Source organism: Hipposideros armiger, unplaced genomic scaffold, assembly GCF_001890085.2.
Source record: "Hipposideros armiger isolate ML-2016 unplaced genomic scaffold, ASM189008v1 scaffold_350, whole genome shotgun sequence".
NCBI lineage: Eukaryota > Metazoa > Chordata > Mammalia > Chiroptera > Hipposideridae > Hipposideros > Hipposideros armiger.
The window spans coordinates 696,722-718,066 of NW_017731700.1; the positions used below are offsets into that span (position 1 = coordinate 696,722).

At 36.3% G+C, this 21,345-nt stretch overlaps 1 protein-coding gene across 1 annotated transcript in view; it reads left to right on the forward strand.

Annotated features, from left to right (window-relative positions):
• The window catches only part of NRK (Nik related kinase), a 166,076-nt gene that overhangs the window by 62,693 nt on the left and 82,038 nt on the right, over positions 1-21,345 (forward strand). The window contains exons 3-4 of the mRNA XM_019661488.1: positions 11,132-11,188; positions 12,512-12,583. Coding sequence (XP_019517033.1) covers positions 11,132-11,188; positions 12,512-12,583 — 129 coding nt within the window. The remainder of the gene's footprint in view (positions 1-11,131; positions 11,189-12,511; positions 12,584-21,345) is intronic.

Sequence of the window (21,345 nt, forward strand, 5' to 3'; positions counted from 1 at the left end):
AAAGCAGATGTGAGAAAAATTTGACTAGAAAGAGTTATAATGAATAAATATGAAACCAATACTTCCTAAGACATGATTAGGGCTAAATAAATATTAATATATATTTTCATCCAGAGATGTAAATAAAGGTGGGTGTCTCCAACATATTCAGGTATCCATATGCAAAAGAATGAAACTGGAACCCTATCTTACACCACTCACAAAAATTAACTAAAAAATTCATTAAAGTCTTAAATAACCTGAAGCTGTAAAACTCCTAGAAGAAAACATAGGGGGAAAAACACCTTGCCATTCGTCTTGGTGATGATTTTTTGGCTGTGACACCAAAAGCACATACAACAAAAGCAAAAATAAATTAAGTGGGACTACATCAAAGTAGAAAGATTCTGCACAGCAAAAGAAACTATCAACATAATGAAAAGACAACCTATGGAATAGGAGATAATGTTTGTAAACCATTTATCTGATAAGGGGTTAATATCCAGAATATTAACTACTTTCCTCTGATACGTCAATAGCCTACAACTTTAAAATTCTAGTCTTTGGTAGATGTCATGCTCCACTGAAAACTTCTCACCTGATTTTAGACATGTTCTTACCGTATTTGCCGGCGTATAAGACGATTTTTTGGCGCTGAAAAATATGCCTCCAAGTGGGGGGTCGTCTTATACGCCAGGTACACTTCAGATAGACTGCCCATAGTGCTTGCCCCGTGCCATAGTGGCCTCCCGATGCCCGCCCACTTCATTCCACATACCGTTCAGGCATCAGCAGCGCTGCTGGGTGTATGCTCGGCTGTTATGCGATTTTGCTGTTATGCGATTTTACCACACTCGCAAAATCGCACACAGCCGACCATATAACAAACTCTGTATTTTGAGTGGAAATGTTAGGGGGTCTTCTTATACGCCGAGTCATCTTATACGCCGGCAAATAAGGTATCTCTTTTTTCAGTAATTCCTAAGCCACACCCAAAGTCCAGCTCATTTCCTTGCTTAGTTTCTATCCTTCTGGGCTTGTATACTAGTTTCCTACAGCTACCATAACAAATTACTACAAACTGGATGGATTAAAAGAAAATTATTCCCTCACAATTCTGGAGGCTAGAATTACAGAATCAAGGTTTCTGCAGGGCCATTCTACCTTTGAAGACTCTGGTGAGGAAAGTTTCTTTGCCTCTTCTAGATTTGGGTGATTGCTGGTGATCCCTGTTGTTCCTTGGCTTGTAAATATATCTGTCCAATCTCTGGCTCTGCCATCACATGGCATTTTCACTGGGTGTTTGTGTCCAAATTTCCCTCTTCTTATAAGGGCACTAGTCATTGGTTTCAGGGCCTGCCGTAATCCAGTATGACTTCATCTTAACTTGATTGAATCTACAAATACCCTTTTCCCAAAAACAGTCACATTTACAGGTACCCGTGGTTAGAACTTCAACGTATCTTTTTTGAGGACACAATTCAACACAAAGTACCTTGATTTGGCGCTCTCAGGCCTGACTCCATAAACTAAAACCAGAAATCCTTGCCGCTTACCATCAGTACTATAATCATGTAACCATTATAAATGTTTAATGCTTAATTATTTGGCAAGAACTTGAGTTAAGTAAAGGTGTTGTGTTGCTAGAGTTACTGTATTTCTTAGAAAGTCTTCTGATCAACTTCTGACACATGACCCCATTTACAAACAGTGGCTTACTCAATAGAATTGAAATAACCTTAAATGCATGGCATTAAATCTTATCAGTTTTATCAGTGGGGAAAAGTGGAGAAGTGTTAGCACTCATATGTAGCATGTAACATTGGTGGTAACAGTAGAGGGTTTTCCTTTTTTTCCTTATGACCTTTTATGATCAGTTGGGTATATTTTGCTGAGAAAACCTGTAGGTATAACCTAATCATCTAAAACCAGTATTCATATACTTCAAAGTGTATTCTTTATAAAAGAGATTTGACAACAAGCAATAAAGTTAATAATCACTTTCCTGAAGTCGAGGAACCTTGTTCTTTTGCATATTTACTCACTTGACAAGTTACCCAAGGTATTAACAGTACTATCCAGACACACTGACCCTTACTCATTTGATCATTCTGTAAGTAAAAAATGTATTGTCTGTCACATGAGAGCTGTGACTAGTGACAGTCTTTTGGTTTGAATTCCCCTATACTAGTTTCCTATAGTTGTGGTAACAAATTCATAAATTAGGTGGCTTACTATAGCAGAAATTTATTTTTTCATATATTTTGAGGCTAAAAGTCTTTAGGGCCATTCTCCCTTTGAATGCTCTAGGGAAGAGTCTTTGTGTCCCCCTCTGTATCTTCTAATGGTTGCCAACAATCTTTGGCATCCCTTGGCTTGTAGGTCCATCACCCCAATTTTTGCTGTCTTCACATGGCCATCTTCCCTTTGTGCCGCACCTGTGTTTTTGTGACCAAATTTCCCACCCCATTGTCTTATAAAAACACCAGTCATTGACCACTGTAATCCAGTTTGACCTAATTTAACTTGATTACCTCTGCAAAGGCCTTGTTTTGTTCAAGGCCACATTCTGAGGTTATGGATAAACCTGAATTTTGAAGAGACACTAAATAACTCAGCACAGTCCAAGAATTAAATATTCTGCTAGAGAACTATCAGAAAAGGCATTCTGTATTAAGGTAAAGCCTTACTCATATCAACACCAGACAGAATTTTTCTATGACTACAGCTTGAAATACTTTAAAAAGCACCAGCTACAAAATAAGAATGCTGATTCCGAACCTCTATTTTCATTTTTGAAAATTGTAAATCTGTAACTTATACTTGCTTTTAGGAAAATACTAAGTTCTTAGAACTCATAATGTTTTTAATAAGGAAGAATGTTTCAGAACTTTTTCTTTTCATGAATATATTTGGTTCATATGACTGAGGTCATACTAAATGGATTAGAGGCCATTTAATTACTTATGTATCACTCTTACCTGTGATCATTATGGAAAAGCTTGCTCAGTATATGAAGGGGGATGCTGTGGAAAGATATGTCTGCACATAGTCAGAAGAAACAAACGTTCAGTTGAACATCTCCTTTTGCCCCATCCCCAATCTGAAAATTGTACTTTTCATCTAGATGCTTTGGTGCCATATAAACATAAACTAAATGTATGAAGAAAGCAGTGCCTTCAAATGACCACTGATGTCCACTATTTAACACAAATGTAAAAACCGAAACCAGGACTGGGATCAATATAGTGGGGTAGGTAGATCATGAGCTCACCTCCTCACACAAACACATCAAAACTACAACTACATACAGTAACAACTATTTCTGAAAATGGCCGGAAGACTAGCAGGACAGATTTTCTACAATTATAGGATATAAAGAAAAAGCCACATTGAGAAAGATAAGAGGGACAGATATGTGGTCAGTCAAGACCCACACCCCCAGGGAGGCAACCATCAAGGGGGAGGGAATACCACAATCATGGTGGTCCCCCCTGAGGAGCAAGATGTCTGAGCTCCACATTGGGACTTCCCAGACTCAGGTACCTGAATTGGGAAGAGGAGCCCCCATAACATTTGATTTGAAATCCAGCAGGGCTTATTATGTCCAAGAGAGGCAAAGGGCTATAGGAAACCAAGACTCCACTCTTACAGGAGCATGCAAAACCAGTCACTCTGAGTCCCAGCAAAGAGGCAGTAGTTTGAAGTGTCTGGGTCACATGTCAACAAGATACACTGATTAATTTTAGGGCATGTGCCAGATAGACAGGAATCTGTTGGAACTATCTCCAAGGACAAATGTGCTTGCAGGTGCCATTTTTTTCCTTTTACTTTTTGACTGTCCTTCCCCTTAGCTGGTTCAGCACAGGTGGGCATCATTTCTGACATGTTCCATTAAACTTGCTAAGTTTCTTGGCACCACCTCAGCATTCCCCTGAGGACCTCACCCCCAACCAACAAGCCCTTCCTGGCTGATGCAACTGTTACCCCTCCACACCAGAAGGTGGGCTCAGACAGTACTGGCAGCCCTCCATAGTGGCCTCCACCACACCACATCCAGTGGGTGATCTCAGCCAGCACCGTCAACTCTCCAAAGCAGCTACTACTCCAGGGGTCTGGACCCAACACACTAGCATGTCCACAGGAGTTGAGACAAACCTCACAGACAACAGGGACAGGGCGAACCCCACCCACCAGTATGCCCTCAAGAGTCATAACTGGGCCTCCCCTTAGATAGTTGGGCAAGGGACCAGTCATGCCTACCAATATCTGCAGCAGTCATGGACAGGCCTCACAGCCAGTAAGCCTGGGAGCCAACACCACCCACCAGTGCACACAACAAGGTCACTGTGACCCAACCACAACAAACGTTTGCACACAGCCCACACAGGGGACACCCCAGAACAGTTGGCTTTGGTGACAAGGGGAGATGGCACCACTGGCTCCCACAGGATACCTTCTTCATAAGATACTCTTTTATGATTGGGAGATGTAGCTGATATACTTAATACGTAGAAACTAACACAGAGAGTCATATAAAATGAAGAGACAAAGGAATATGTTTCAAATAAAAGGACAAAACAAAAACCCAGAAAAAGAACTAAATGAAATTGATATAAGCAGTCTACCAAGTAAAGAGCATCATAAAAATGTGCCCCAAATTCAGAAGAAGAATGGATCAGCACAGTGAGAAGTCCAACAAAGTGTTAGAAAAATAAATAAAAAATCAGAACTGAAGAATACAATAACTGAAATAAAAAATATACTAGATGGAATTAACACCAGATTAGATGATACATGAGAACAGATCAGTAATCTGGAAGACCAAGTAGTGGAAATCACCTAATTGGAACAGCAAAAATAAAAATAAAAAAGAATTTTCAAAAATGAGGATTAAAAAAACCGCTTAAAATAACATCCCAAAAGCATATTTGGAGCGATAAACTCTGGTTCCCCTCCTCTCCAAAGGGAAGACAGCATTTAAATTCTGGCAGTTAAGAAAAAATGAGGATAATTTAAAGTACCTCTGGGAAAACATCAAGTGTACTAACATTTGCATTTTACAGGTTCCAGAATGAAAAGAGAGAGAGAAAGTTACACTAAACTTATTTGAAGAATAATGGCTGAAAACTTTATTAACCTAGTGAAGGAAACAGACATCAAAGCCCAGGAATCAAAGATGACAAACAAGATAACACAAAAAGACCCACACCAAGACTCATCTTAATTAAATTGTCAAAAGTTAAAGAGAGAATCTTAAAAGCAACAAGACAAAAGCAACTAGTTATCTACAAGGGAGCCCCCGTAAGATTATCAGATAACTGATTTTTCAGCAGAACTTTGCAGGTCAAAAGGTAGTAGCACAATATATTCAAAGTGATGAAAAAAAAAACTACAACCAAGAATACTCTAACCCAACAAAGTTATTATTCAGAATTGAAGGGGAGTTAGTTTCCCAGAGAAGCAAAAGCTAAAAAAGTTTAATAAATAAATAAATAAATATGTGTATATTAAAGGGATTTTTTAAGCAGAAAAGGTGAAAACTAGAAATAAGAAAATATATGAAAGAAAATATTTTACTGGATAAAGGCAAACATAGTAAAGGTAGTGGATCTGGTAAAACTATATCTATAATAATTAGTTAGGGGATACACTTACACACACAGATGTAAAATATGATGTAAAAAACATAAAACATGGGAGGCGGAATAAGAATCTACAGCTTTTATAATGTGTTTGAACTTAAGCAAACATGAATTTAAAATAGACTTCTGTATACATAGGTTGTTATATGTAAATCTCATGGTAACCACAAACCAAAAACCTATAACAGATACACAAAAAAATAAATAGAAAGGAAACCAAAGAACACTAAAAACGTCATCAAATCACAAGGGAAGAGAGCAGGAGAAGAAGAAAGGAACAGAGAAAAACTACAAAAAAAATGCAATAAGTACATTCTCTCAGTAATCACTTTAAATGTAAATTGACTACAATAAAAAGATACAAGGTGGGGCTGACCGAGTGGCATGTTGGTTAAGAGTTGGCTTGGGACACCAGCTCTGAGCAGCAGAGCCCTGGTTCAGATCCCACATGAAAGCCAGTGATGCTGCGCCCTCTGTAGCTAAGATGATGAACAACAGCTTGACCTGCAGCTGGGCTGCCGTGAGTCGCCAGTGATGGTGTAGGCTGCAGTGGGGCTGGCCGGCAGCTGGCGTGAGCTTTCGCGAGCTGCCTTGAGCCACCGTGAGTGGCCGTTCAATGGCCGGTGAACAACTGCCTAACCGGGGAAGAGCGCAATGATAATACCAACATGGGCCAGTGAAGCGACGTCCTCCACAACTAGACTGAAGAACAAAAAGGACAGCAACGTGTGTGTTTCTCTCCCCCAACTCCCCAATAAAAATCTTAAAAAAAGAAGATATATGGTGGATGAATGAATTATAAAAAAATAAAGATTATACATATCCAGCCTATAAGAGACTTACTTTCGATCTAAAGACACATACAGACTGAAAGTGAAGGAATGGGAAAAAATATGTACCATGTAAACGGAAATGAAAGGAACCCTGATGAAATTTTACTTATGCCGGACAAAATAGATGTTAAAACAAAGACTATAGCAGGATACAAAGAAGAGCATTACATAATTATAAAGGGATCAAACCAACCAGAAGATAAAACAGTTGTAAAAATCTGTGAACTCAACATAGGAGCACTCAAATGCATAAAGCAAATATTAAAAGCAAAGGGAGAGACTGAGAGTAATACAATAATAGTAGGGGATATTAACACCCCACTTGCATCAATGGATAGATCATCCAGATGGAAAATCAACAAGGAAACATTGGACTTAAATGACACATTAGATCAGATGAACTGAACATATGTAACATTCCATCCAAGAACAGCAGAGTGCACATTCTTTGCAAGTCACCATGGAACATTTCCCAAGATAGATCACATTTAGGCCACAAAATAAGTTTCAGTTTAAGAAGACTGAAATCATGTCAAGCATCTTTTATGACTATAATGGTATGAAACTAGAAATCAATTAAAAGAAGAAAACTGGAAACACACACACACACACAAACACACACACATGTGCAGTCTAAACAACATGATACTAAACAACCAATGAGTCAATGAAGAAATCAAAGAGGAAATAAAAAAATCCTTGAGACAACTGAAAATGGAACCCAATATTCCAATATCCTTAGGACACACAGCAAAGGCAGTTCTAAGAAGGAAGTTTACACCAAAACAAGCCTACCACAGAAACAAGAAAAATCACACACACACACACACACACACACACACACAAAGAACAAAGTCTAAAGTAAGTAGAAGAAAGGAAATAAAGATTAGGGTGGAAAAAATGAAATAGAGACTAAAATAATAGAAAAGATCAATGAACCTAAGAGCTGGTCCATTTCAATTGATGATAATAATAATAATAATAATAATAATAATAATAATAATAATAAACCTTTAACTAGGAGAAAGAGAGAGTGAAACCAAAAATGAAAGAGAAGTGACAACCAATAGCACAGAAATACAAAGGATCATAAGAGAATACTACAAACAATTATATGCCAACAAATTGGACAACCTACAAGAAATGGATCAATTCCTGGAAACACACAGCCTTCCAAGACTGAAACAGTAAGAAACAGAAAATATGAATAGGCTCATTACAAGTAATGAAATTGAATCACTATTCAAAAAAACTCCCAAAAAACAAAAGCTCAAGACCAGATGTTTTCACAGATAAATTCTACCAAACATTTAAAAAAGAATTAATACATATCCTTCTCAAACTCTTCCAAAAATTTAGAAGAAGGAATGCTTTCAAGCTTATTCTGAGGCGATCATTACCCTGATACCAAAATCTGACAAAGACACTACAAAAATGAAAAATTACAGTCCAATATCCCTGATGAACATCGATGCAAAAATTGCAAACAAAATATTAGCAAATCAAATTCAATAATATATTAAAACGATCATCAACCACGATCAAGTAGGATTTATTCCATGGATGCAAGAATGGTTCAATATCCACAACTCAGTCATCATGATATGCCACATTAACAAAGTGAAGGATAAATATATGATCATCTCAGTAGATGCAGAGAAAGCATTTGACATCATGTAATTTCCACGTATGATGAGAAGTGCTCAACAAAGTGGATATAAAGGGAACATCCTACAACATAATAAACGCCATATATGACATGCACGCAGCTAATATCATAATAGTGAAAAGTTAAAAGCTTTTTTGTAAGATCAGGAGAATAATTAGGATGTCCACTCTCAAAACTTTTATTTTGCATCATATTGGAAGTCCTAGCCACATCAATCAGGCAAGAAAAGGGAAAAAAAGGCACCCAAATTGGAAAGGAAGAGGTAAACCTGTCACTATTTGCAGATGACATGATACTATATATAGAAAGCCCTAAAGACTCCATCAAAAAACTATTAGAACTAATAAATAAATTCAGTAAAGTTGCAGGATAACAGGATACTAAATGAACATACAGAAGTCACTTGTGTCTATGTACTCTAGTAATGAACTCTCAGAAGGAGAAATTAAGAAAACAATTTTATCTACAATTGCATCAAAAATAATAAAATGCCTAGAATTAAATTTAACCAAGGAGGTAAAAGATCTGTACTCTGAAAACTATAAGACATTGATAAAAGTAATTGAAGGCGACACAAATAAATGGAAGGATACACTATGTTCATAGATTGGAAGAATTAATATCATTAAAATATTAATACTATTCAAAGCAATCTATAGAATAAATGCAATCCTTATAAAAATACCAATGGCGTTTTTTCACAGAACTAAAACAAAGAATCCTAAAATTTGTATACACCACAAGAGACCCCAAATAGCCAAAGCAGTCTTGAGGAAGAAAGACAAAGGTGGACGCATCATGCTCTCTGATTTAAAATTGTACTGCAAAGAATAGTAATCAAAGCAGCATGGTATTGGCACAGAAACAGACATGTAGATCAATGGAACAGAATAGAGGACCCAGAAATATATCCATGCTCATATGGCCAATGAATCTATGATAAAGGAGGTAAGAATATGCAATAGAGAAAAACAGCCTGTTAAAGAAATGGTGTTGGGGAAACTGGACATCTATATGAAAAAACAATTGAACTAGACCATTTTCATAAACCATATATGCAAATAAACTAAAAATGGTTTAAAGACTTCCGTGTGAGACCTGAAACCATAAAACTGCTAGAAGAAAACACAGGCATTAAACTCTTTGACATCGACCTTAAAAATATTTTTTTGAATTTGTCTCAGACAAGAACAACAAAAGCAAAAATTATCAAATAGGACCACATCAAGCTAAAAAGCACTTGCACAGCAAAGGAAAACATCAACAAAACAAAAAGGCAACCTACTGAATGGGAAGATATTTGAAAATGATATATCCTACCAGGGGCTAATATTCAAAATATATAAAAAATTTATAAAACCCAACATAAAAAATCAAACCGTCTGATAAAAAAAATGGGCAGAGTATCTGAACAGACATTTTTCCAAAGAAGGATACAGATGGCCAGCAGACACATGAAAAGATGCTTAACCTCACTAATTATCAGGGAAATGCAAATCAACATGACAATGAGATATCACCTGTCAGATAGACATCCTGTCATAATGGTTATTATTAAAAAGACAACAAATAACAAGTGTTGGTGAGGACGTGGAGAAAAGAGAACACATGTGCACTATTGATGGGATTGTAAATTGGTGCAGCCACTGTGGAGGTTCGTCAAAAAATTGAAAATAAACAAAGTCCAATATAGTAAAAAGAAAAAAAATAATAAAGTAAATTCACTGAAGTAAACTACCATACAACCCAGCAATTCGATTTCTGGGTATTTATCTAAACAAAACAAAAACACTAATTTGAAAAGATACATGCACCTCTATGTTCATGGCAGCATTATTTACAATAGCCAAGATACAGAAGCAATATAAGTGTCCATTGATAAATGAATGGATAAGAATCATGTGGTACGTATATGCAATTGAATATTACTCAGCCATAAGAAATAATGAATTCTTGCAATTTCCAACAGCATGGATGGACCTAGAGGGTATTATGCTGTTGTAATAAGTCAGATAGACAGGTAAAGACAAACACCATATGATTTCACTTATATGTGGAATCTGAAAAACAAAACAAAACAAAACAGAAACAGATTCACAAATACAGAGAACAAACTGATGGTTGTCATAATGGAGGGGGTTTGGGGAATGGGTGAAAAAGGTGAAGGGGATTAAGAGGTACAAACTCCCCTCAAGTCTACTACCCCTCTAAGATCGTATATAGCTGTTACAATACCATTGACTATATTTCCTATGCTGTACTTTACATCCCGTGATATTGGGGTTGCCAAAAATTGTATACACATGATTTGATAAAATCATTTGTTATCAGTATATATTGAGTATTACAATTTTAATACAGTTTTCTCCTGTCTTAAAATGTGTATACATTTTTGGCACCGTGTGTGTGTGTGTGTGTGTGTGTGTGTGTGTGTGTGTATTTTTCATTATAGTAGACTTTGGGTGTTATCACTTTGTGAGGGGTTTAAATGTCTAATCATTATATTTTTTTGTACACCTGAAACTAACATAATAAAAAATAAAAATAAAAACACCTAGTCATAAAAGAAATGTCACAGGGATGTATTGTACAGTATAGGGAATATAGTCAATAATATTTTTATAACTTTGTACCCTGCGCATAGTGACTAGACTTATCATGGTTATCACTTTGTGAGGTATATAAATGTCACATCACTCTGTTGTACACCTGAAATTAATATAATGTTTTTCAAGAATACTGTAATAAAAAAGGAAAAAAGAAAACCTACTCCATAAATATGGTTGATTGTTTTGAGTGGAATATTTGGTATTTCGTTATTATATTCATAATATAATATTTCTGTTCTATATATCATACCTTATGTTTACTCTTTATATACTATTTTATATTTCATAGTAGGCTAGAGTGTTTGACCTTATTAAACTTTAATATTTTTCACTTTGCTTCCTGTGTACTTGATTATATAGCCAGCATTTGATGTTTTTTACTATCCTGTGTTTCAGGGACTCCATGAAAAGACGGGTGCATTTACAGCTGTTAAAGTAATGAATGCTCGTAAGGTAATATTATATACTCGCTGTATTCTGTTCCCTTAATGGATTATGGTCTTGGGATAAACAGCTCAGAAAATATTATTTTGTTTTTTAAGTCATTAGTATGTAATTATAACGATGTTAGTCTAGATGTATTATATTTATAATTTAATATTATTTCTATTATTGTGTTTTATTTATTTTTGCTTTATTATATTTACACATAAAATGCTTTACTCACAGTGAAAGTTTGACATATTTTGGTATTCTGTAAGAATGAAGACATTATCTGTATTTCTATTTCTAGTTGATTATCTGTTTCCAGGGGTAGCAAAGAGGCAATTCCTTCTAAAATTCTGCTAATCCTTCTGTGTTCCATCATATTTTTTCCCTCTCGAACTATTCCTTTTGAGAATTGAGGCCATTAGATACTCAATGACAGGTAGAAGGAAAGAACTTGTCAGAGATGCAAACTTTTCTTGTATTTTCTGACAGATTAGCAACAGAGACAGTTTAATTGGCACTGTTCCTGCTAACATTCATAAAGTTGTATCACGGTTCATAACATATTGTTGTAGAATTTGCTAAGTACTGATTTCTGTCATTCTGTAGCATGAGTGCCTCACTTTCTTGACATAATATTAGCATGAACATAGCAAAGGTCAAAAAAATTTCATTTTACTATACCCTTAAGGAAAATTCTCAAAGATTATATTTGAGAAGCTATACATATTCACTGAACTGTTGTCAATGCCATCCACTGTTCTTTTATTGTACAATTTGTGCAGGGAGTGAATGGCTGAAACTATTTAAAGAGTTGCATGCTTTTTGTCTTGCTAGTAAACGTCAAGTGTTGCAAACCAATGTGAGTTTCAAGACATTTTAAGGTTTTGTGGATTTATTTTCTCCTACAAACCATGACTCTCAAATAATCAGTCTAGTATTATTTGAGTAAGGCTCTCCAAAATACTTATTTCCTTGTTTTAACTTATGAGGCTTTGCCCCTCATTTAATTTACTTGTTAGATACTCTAACTTTTTAAATACTTAAACAACATACTCAACCCATTGATTGTGTCAATTACCTTGTTTTGTAAGGGGAAAAAGCACTTTACTAACATCAAATTGTAATTTTCTCATTAATATGGCAGTTATCTCTGTTACTATAAATTTGGTGCCAAGTTTCTGTATATATAAATAAGATTTTTTTATTAAAGCTATTAGCAAAATTGGAGAGAGGAATAATATTTTACTCTTCCATTTAGTGCTTAAAGAACACAAAGTACTAAAGAATAACTTATTTTCAGAACATACCAGTGGATCTGATAACATTTTGTTCTTGGTTTTCCAGACCCCTTTACCTGAAATAGGAAGGCGAGTGAGAGTGAATAAATATCAAAAGTCTGTCGGATGGAGATACAGCGTGAGTACTAAAGTCCCCATTAGTCCCCAAGCAGTCTTACCTTTAGTTTTCAACTTCAAACTAATCCCTTTGTATCATATCATTATCTTTAGAAGGCCACCACTAAAATGTTCTTGTCTGGAAGGGATAACATATTCTTCTTTTACATATTCACATAGATTCAGTCATCATTTTTGAACACTAGCATGTGTCAGAAAGCAGGACCTAGAAGAAACTGTTCCCTGAATAAGTAAGTGTTTACTGCAGGTGAAGGACAGTCAATCCACAGATAGAGCCCTCTAGCTGAGTAGCGACACAGAGGACGATGGGACAGAGAGTAACTTTTCCCAAACGTTGGCTTCAGAGAAGTCCTTTTTCACACCTTCTACATGGTATTTCAGACTGGCTTTTCCCGTTATGATTCTAAGAAACATTGCTATTGTATATGAGCCAAATGAGGACCACCTTCTTTTATTACAAGAACAATAGCGGACAGAAACTTAACAGGATACCCAGCTTAATAGTCTTCAAATATCTGGCACAGCACTGAAATTATGAGGGACTGTGAAGATGTTTTATACCTGAACCTGTTTAACTGCCTTACAAAACACTCTGTATGACTCCAATAACTTTCTGGCTCTACAATATGATCAGGCAAAAAAAAAATTCTTTTCCAGTAGATGTTGGTGATCTAGATGCTGGTGATCTGTGAAAGTTTTCTGTGATCTCAAAGCAGAATCCTTGCTCTTATCAATAAAATTCATTGATATATATTTTTATTTTTTCCCCTGTGGTCAACTATCTGGAATTCAAATATTTTCAACTTTTTGTGTGTTAATAAATATGATCTCACGCACATTAAAATACCTTTTCTATTAACACAGTCATACTCAGAAAAACTTTCTAGTTATATTAGAAAAAATATTGGTAAGCAGCTTCATGATTCATCTAGTAAGTACTAGGCTCCTTTTTGTTTACAGTTATCTTGGGAAAAAAGGGAATACCCAAATGGAACAGGTAGTACTGATTAATATTATAATATGCTTTGGTAGATCAAGAAGCTGTGAAAGGTAAGGTATGAAAAATCTAATTGACCAATTCTGTTTTTATCTAACATTTGTGTTAATAAACCTCTTTAAAGATCTTCACCACTCTGGTATTCTTTACATAGGGAAAAATATTTTTATTCTAAAATTGGGTGAAATTACAAAGGAAGTTTTGGTGCTCTTGAACTGCCTCTTCTTGACAAAAAGCAGGATATTCAGGCCATGCTGGGATCAACTGGCCCTGAGCCAGGAAATGCTATGGCATCATATTACTGGGATATGTGTGAGAGTTTTAAATTACTCACTTGGCCTGATGGATATAATGTACTTACGTGTTTCTCACAAGCTCAACTTCCTTTTAATTGTGAATGGCAACCACACTACAGCTTTCCAGACATATCTGATCTTGCTTTATTGGTTTTGGGGAAATTTACATGTATGTGGGAAATGCATTCTTAAAAGTTTTTATACTTGGGAACTTCGAATTATCTGATTATATATTTTAGTAAGAAAAATAACTGCTAGCAGATCAGCCAATTAGCATCTCTAAATCATCTTGAATCCTTTAGGATAAGAAATTTGTGATTTGCATACACAGATCTTTCAGTCAGAGGTTTATGGAAATAGCAATAATGTGGAGTTCCAGAAACGTGAGTTTAAATCCCAAGTCTACCACTAAGTAGCCAAGAATTACTTGGAAAAGTGGTCTTACCTGTCTGGGCCTCAGGTTCTTCATAAGATAAAATGGCATCAGAATATTTGGCCTACCTAAAACGTGGTTAAAAAGCATGGTCAAATGTAACTACATAGTACCTAGAGCCCAGCCATTATCGTATTCTTGGTTAGGGACATGAGCTTTCTATTTCTAGCCCATATAGAAAAAGAAGGTCCTTGATATCGAACTACCAAACAAGTCAAAGTATTCAGTCTGGCCCCTGCTTTTCTTTAACCTGTTCTTTGTGCTCTTATCCTCACACCATCATCTCATTTCTATTTATTGCACTCTTTATGAATGTATCTTCCTCTCAGCAGAACCCTGGGCCTTACCAGGAACTGAGCGTGCCCAAATAAATACAGAATCGCTACTGCTTGAGGTTTATTTGTATGTGATGGCAGATAGTGTTACCATTTCGAAGGAGAGCCACCTCACAGGGGAAGTAAGTGTCCGATATGGAAAGAATGAAAGCCACAACCATCAACTTTTAGCTTTGTAGAAGACATGTACAGGTAATTAAAAAGGAACTTGTTAGATACTAGATTGATATTATAATTCTCATGCTCCAAGTTGATTGTTTTATTCATGCATGCCTTTATTATACAATAAATACAAATAGAGAACCTGCTGTGGGGTTTCCAATTGGAGAAATCAAGCACCATCTACTTCGCCTAAAGACAAATGGGTATCTAAATTTGTTTTCTGGTAGGTGAATGTTTTATGAGTAAATCCACTAGAAAATCCCAGGGCAATGATAAAGAATGCTCTGCAGCGGCAGCTGCCAACCATTTTCCAAAGTTTTGAAATTTTTTTTACAAGATATATTATGAATACTTGAGGACACTACAAAACCTAGTACATTGTCTTTTATTTATTTAGAACTATCTGTAAATCCCAGCCACAATAAAGCTAAATATAAAAAGTAATTTCCCATCTTTCAGTCTTAGCAAATAAGTTAACAAGGAAGGAAAATGATAACTGACTAGATACATGTCTATTCACTCAACTATTCATTTCAGCCGAAAGATGTATTTTCCCCTAACCCCAGGCCATCAAGTCAAGGTAATTAAAGGAAATTCTGGGGGGAATTAATGATAGTTAGAGGTTAACCCCTTTATTACTTTTCATGCCAACTGACCCTTTTCTAATTCATTGTGCGAATGAAGTCAATGGTATCCATTTTCACTGGATTTTATAACAGAAGCTTAACTGTATTTTTAAAGTCTTCCTTACTTTACATACTATTAATATATTTCACACTGTACAATAAGAGTATCCTGAATAGGTTAAATAAATTGAACTTATATAGCTACAGTAGGAGATCTTTTTAGAATTATAATTGAGTGAAATTTAGAGCTCATAGGGATTCACAGGACTCTGGTGGTGATCCATTTGTCAAGTGCAAGATCACTTCCTGAGTCATCTTTACATCACCCTCAGTTTTGTCATGCACTGTCTTGTATTCATCAGTGGTTATTTCATTCATGTATGTGAATCTTGTTTCCTTTATATAAGTTCCCTCATGTTAGGACTATAACACCTAAGTGCACAAACCAATGATATGTTCATTGGAAATCCCTAACTATTTAAGCTACCTTTTTAAGTTAGTATCTTAAGATATTTTTCTCTAGTGCAGTATGCGTGTATATACAAAAAGTGATGATTTTCAAATTATTAAGAAATGAATAGCTTTTTTTTAGATTGGCTAAGACTTACAGAAGGATTATAGAAACTACTTGGTTGTCATGATACAAGCAGACATATTTTAATATTAGGGAAAGGCAGTTGCTTCCCATTTCACTCCACTGTATCAAATGTGTGGGAAATGAAATTTGCTGATGTTCATAGATTAGGGATAGAAGTGGAAAGAGGTATAGAGATCTGATAGCACTCTGGCTAATTCAAATGAGGTTAAGTAACAATACTATATAATACCTTACATGTATAATATTCTTCCAAAGATTTCAAAGAATTTTAAGTATATTATCCCATTTGATTCCACTAATATTCTATGAAAATAGATAATGGTTGTCACCTTCCTTCAGATTTCTGGGGATAAATTGAATCTAATGAAGATTAAGTGAATTTCCAACTCTTGGCTGTCAGTGCTGAAGCCCAGGTGTCCTAAGGCCTAGTGTAGATGCTCTTTGATGATGATATTACACTGTCTCCTTGAAATTATGAAATACCTAGAAATATTTCTTAAAATTATGTACTCCAACTTGGTGGTGTCATCCAAAAAGATGGCTTCAATTGTAACTATATACATAATCCTCAGAAACAATACTTGTAGCCTTAACGTGACCCCTGAGTGGCAGACCCATATCTCCATTCTATGCAGTTCTATGCATCCATAAAAAGTAAGTGCATTTATATTTATTAATATAGAAAGGTGCTCTATAGTTATTGGATAAAACATGTAAGTTGTAGAATAATGAGAACAATATGAGCTTGTTTAGATTATAAAACCTGTTGATTAAATCTCTACCCTTTATCTCTGTCATCTTTAACTACTGCATTAGCATGTAAAAATGTGAGGAGAGTGGAATATTACTGAGCCACAAGAAAAGATGAAATACTGCCATTTTCGACAACATAGATGGATCTTGAGATTATTATGCTAAGAGAAATAAGCCAGACAGAAGAAGGGGATCAAATATATGGTGATGGAAAGAGAACTGACTCTGGGTGGTGAACACACAATGTGATATATAGATGATGTACTGCACAATTGTATACCTTAAATCTATGTAACTTTGCTAACAATTGTCACCCCAATAAACTTTAATAAAAAATATTGAGAACCATATGATTTCACTTGTATGTGGGATATGAAACTAAAAGCAACAAAAGAACAAGAGAAACAAAGAAACAAACTTCTTAGACACAGACAACAGTTTAGTGGTTACCAGAGGGTAAGGGGGGAGCAGGATTGTAGAAGAGGGAAAAGGGGTCAAATATATGGTGATGGAAGGAAATCTGATTCTGAGTAGTGAACACACAATGAAATATATACATGTATTATATAAATGTACACTTGAAACCTATATAATTGTACTAGCCAATTAATGTCATCCCAATAAATTTAATAAATAAAAATAAATAAATAGTTTAAAAAATGTGTGGAGAAATGTACACTCAACTGATACCATTGGTAGGAGGAAACGTTCAGTGAGAACAGACCACTTACATATTTTACTTCATATATATACAGAGGGTTCCAAAAAATGTATACACATTTTAAGAAAGGACAATACTGTATTAAAATTGTAATACAATGAATGATACTAGCATTCATTTGATTAACACCACTTTTGAGTGAACGTCATACTACACATTGCTACCGTAATTCAATTCAACTTTGAAAAGTAATACATAGATAACATCTCTTAAAATATGTAAACATTTTTTGGCACCCTTGGTATAATATATATATATATATATATATATATATATATATATATATATATATATATATATATATATACACACACACACACACACATATATATATGATTTTAAATATATGTGCCATCATATGATTAAGAAAATAAATGACTTGAAGCATATGCTTTCTTTTATTTTTAATTTTCTAATTTTCAAATTATACTTGACATACAATATTATGTTAATTTCAGGTGTACAACATAGTGATTAGACATTTACAACTTACAAAGTAAACACCCCGATAAATCTAGTACAGCTTTAACACCATACATAGTTATTATATACAATATTATTGACTATATTCCTTATGCTATACCCTACATCCCCATGACTATTTTGAAGTACTAATTTGTACTCCCTAATTCTTTCAACTTTTAATCCATCCACCCAACCCACCTCCCATCTGGCAACCAACAAATTGTTCTCTGTATCTTTGAGTCTGTTTCAGTTTTGTTTGTTCTTTAGATTCCACATGTAAGTACAATCATATGGCACTTACCTTTGTTTGTCTTACTTATTCCACTCACCAGAAAAACCTATTTCCATCCATGTTGTTGTGTATGGCAAGAACTCATTCCTTTTATGGCTGAGTAATATTCCATTGTGTATATATATATATATATATATATATATATATATATATATATATATATATATATCACTTCTTATTCCATTCATCCATTGATGAACACCCAAGTTGCCTCCATATCTTGGATATTGTAAATAATGCTGCAATGAATATAAGAATGCAAATGTCCTTCACAGTAATGTTTTGGGTTTCTTAGGGTAAATACTCACAAGTGGGATTACTGGGTCCTTCTTAGTTTCTTGTTATAGCTTTTGTTGAAAAGTCTATTTTGTCTGGTATAAGTATTGTTACCCCAGCTTTTTTTTTTCCATTTTCATGTTCATGAAATATCTTTTTCACACCTTTTCCATTCAGTCTCTGTGTGTCTTTCAATCTGAAGTGAGTCTCTTATAGGCAGCATATGTAAGAGTCTTGTTTTCTTATCCATTCAGGCACCCTATGTTTTGATTGGATCATTTAATTCATTTACATTTAAAGTAATTATTGATAGATATGTAGTTATTGCCATTTTATTATTCATGGTTTATACTTTTTTTTCATCTTAAAGTAATCCCTTTAAGATTCCTTGTAATACTGGTTTGGTGGCAATGAACTCCTTTAGCTTTTTCTTATCTGGGAAGCTCTTTATCTGTCCTTTGATTCTAAATTATAGCCTTTCTGGGTAGAGTAATCTTGGCTGGAGGTCATTGTTTTTCATCACCTTGAATATTTTGTGCCAATCCCTTCTGGCCTGCAAAGTTTCTGTTGAGAATTCAGCTGACAGTCTATGGGAGCCTCTTTGTATGTAACTGCTTTTTTCTTGCTGCTTTTAAAATTCTTTTTTTGTCTTTAATATTTAGCATTTAAATTAAGATGTGTTTTGATGTGGGCCTCTTTGGGTTCATCTGGATTGGGACTCTCTGTGCTTCCTGGGCTTGTATGTCTGTTTCCTTAGCCAGGTTAGGGAAGTTTTTGGTCTTTATTTCTTCTAATAGGCTCTCAATCCCTTGCTTTCTCTCTTCTCCTTCTGGTGACCCTATGATGTGAATGTTGGTACACTGGAGGTTGTCCTAGAGGCCCCTTAAACTATTCTTTTTTTTTTTGTTTCTTTGTTTGATGTTCTCATTGGGTGTTTTCTGCTACTTTATCTTTTAATTACTGATTTGACCTTCTGCTTCATCTAATCTGTTGATTCCCTCTAAAGTGTTCTTTATTTCGGTTATTGTATTCTTCATTTCTGACTGGTTCTTTTTTATGTTTTCTATCTGAATATTTATATTTTCTATCTTTCTTGAAGTTTTCATTGAGATCACTGAGCATTCTTTTTATTTTAACTTTATTTGGGAACAGTGTGTTTCTCCCAGGACCCATCAGCTCCAAGTCAAGTTGTTGTCCTTCAATCTTAGTTGTGGAGGGCGCTGCTCAGCTCCAATTCCAGTCATCATTTCCAGTCTAGTTGCGGGGGGCGGGGGGAGCACGCAGCCTACCATCCCATGTGGGAGTCGAACCAGCAACCTTGTTGTTAAGAGCACACACTCTAACCAGCTGAACCATCCGGCCGCCTATTGGCAGCTCAGCTCAAGTCATTGTCTTCAATCTAGTTGCAGAGGGCTCAGCTCACCAGCCCATGTGGGAATCAAACCAGTAATCCTGTTGCTCCGAGCTCATGCTTTAACCAAGTGAGCCACCCAGCAGCCCCTCATTGAGCATTCTTATAACTTGTGCTTTGAACTCTGCATCTGGTATATTCCTTCTCTCCATTTTGTGTAGTTCTTTTTCTGGAGTTATATTCTCTTCTTTATTTGGGACATGTTTCTTTGTCTCCCTATTTTGGCTGCCTCCCTGTGTTTGTTTCTATGTGTTAGGTAGGGCTGCTATGCCTCCAGTCTTAGTAGAGTGGCCTTAAGAAGTAGGTGTCCTGTGGGGACCAGTGCACAATCTTCCTGGTCACCTGAGCTAGGTTCTTCAGAAGTGTCCCTTGTGTGAGTTGTGTGTGTCTTCCTGTTGTAAAGATGTGGCTGCTGTTCGTACATCAATGGAAGGAATTGCCTTTGGGCTAATTGGTTGTCAGGACTGGCTGTGACTCAGTGGAAGAGTTGTTGTGAAGGTGCTGACCCTACAGAGCAGGATTTGTTTTAGCAGAGCTCCGGTGCCTGCCCAGTCCTGCGTTTGTGTGTGTCATCTGTAGAGGTGGCCATGTGATGCTCCAGGTTTGTCTGAAGATGGTCACCAGGTGTGCCAGCCCCAGGGCCTCCAGGGAGAGCCCCTGATGCAGGCCAAGATCAGCTGCAGCCTGTGCTCTGCTCAGGGCCACCTGGCATGAGCAACAAAGCAATCCATAGATTGCTGCCACCTGTGCTGGGCTTGGAGGTGGCTCAAGAGGCCAACCTGTGGCTCGAGGCCAGGCCAGCTGTAGCTAGTGCTGGGCTTCAGGCTGCTCTATCAAACTTACAGGATAGGTTGAGGCTAGATGCTGTTTGTTTGTGAACCTTTAAGAGATTTTTAGGAAGGTCTGCAGCATGAGCCCAGACAGGCCATTTGTATGGAAAAGTTGCAAGAGACAGTTTGGGTGGGCCCAAAAGTTCGGTAGGGTGGAGTCTCAGGGAATGACCAGGGCAGGGAAAAGGAACGGTGATAGCCAGGTTGGTGGAGACTCATATGGATGCCGCATTCTTCTGTACACAGGAAAGGGAGAGGGCTCAACAAAGAAACTATGGCTTCCACCAGCTCCTCTGTCAGGGAGAAAGCTGCACCTCCAGCCCTCACTATGAAGCCAGAAATCTCAGTTCTTCCTCATATGTCCCTGTCAACTTTTGAGCTGCTACCTCAGCACTGGAGCTCAGTGCAAGTGAGTCTGTTAGCAAATACGTCCATGCACAGGTCCATTAAGGGGTCATCTGTTACTCCAGTAACACTTGTCTCACTCAGCCACCATCTCTGCTGGTTTTAACAGCCAGAAGTTGTGGGGACTTATCTCCCCAGCTCTGGAACCCTGGGCTGGGGAGCC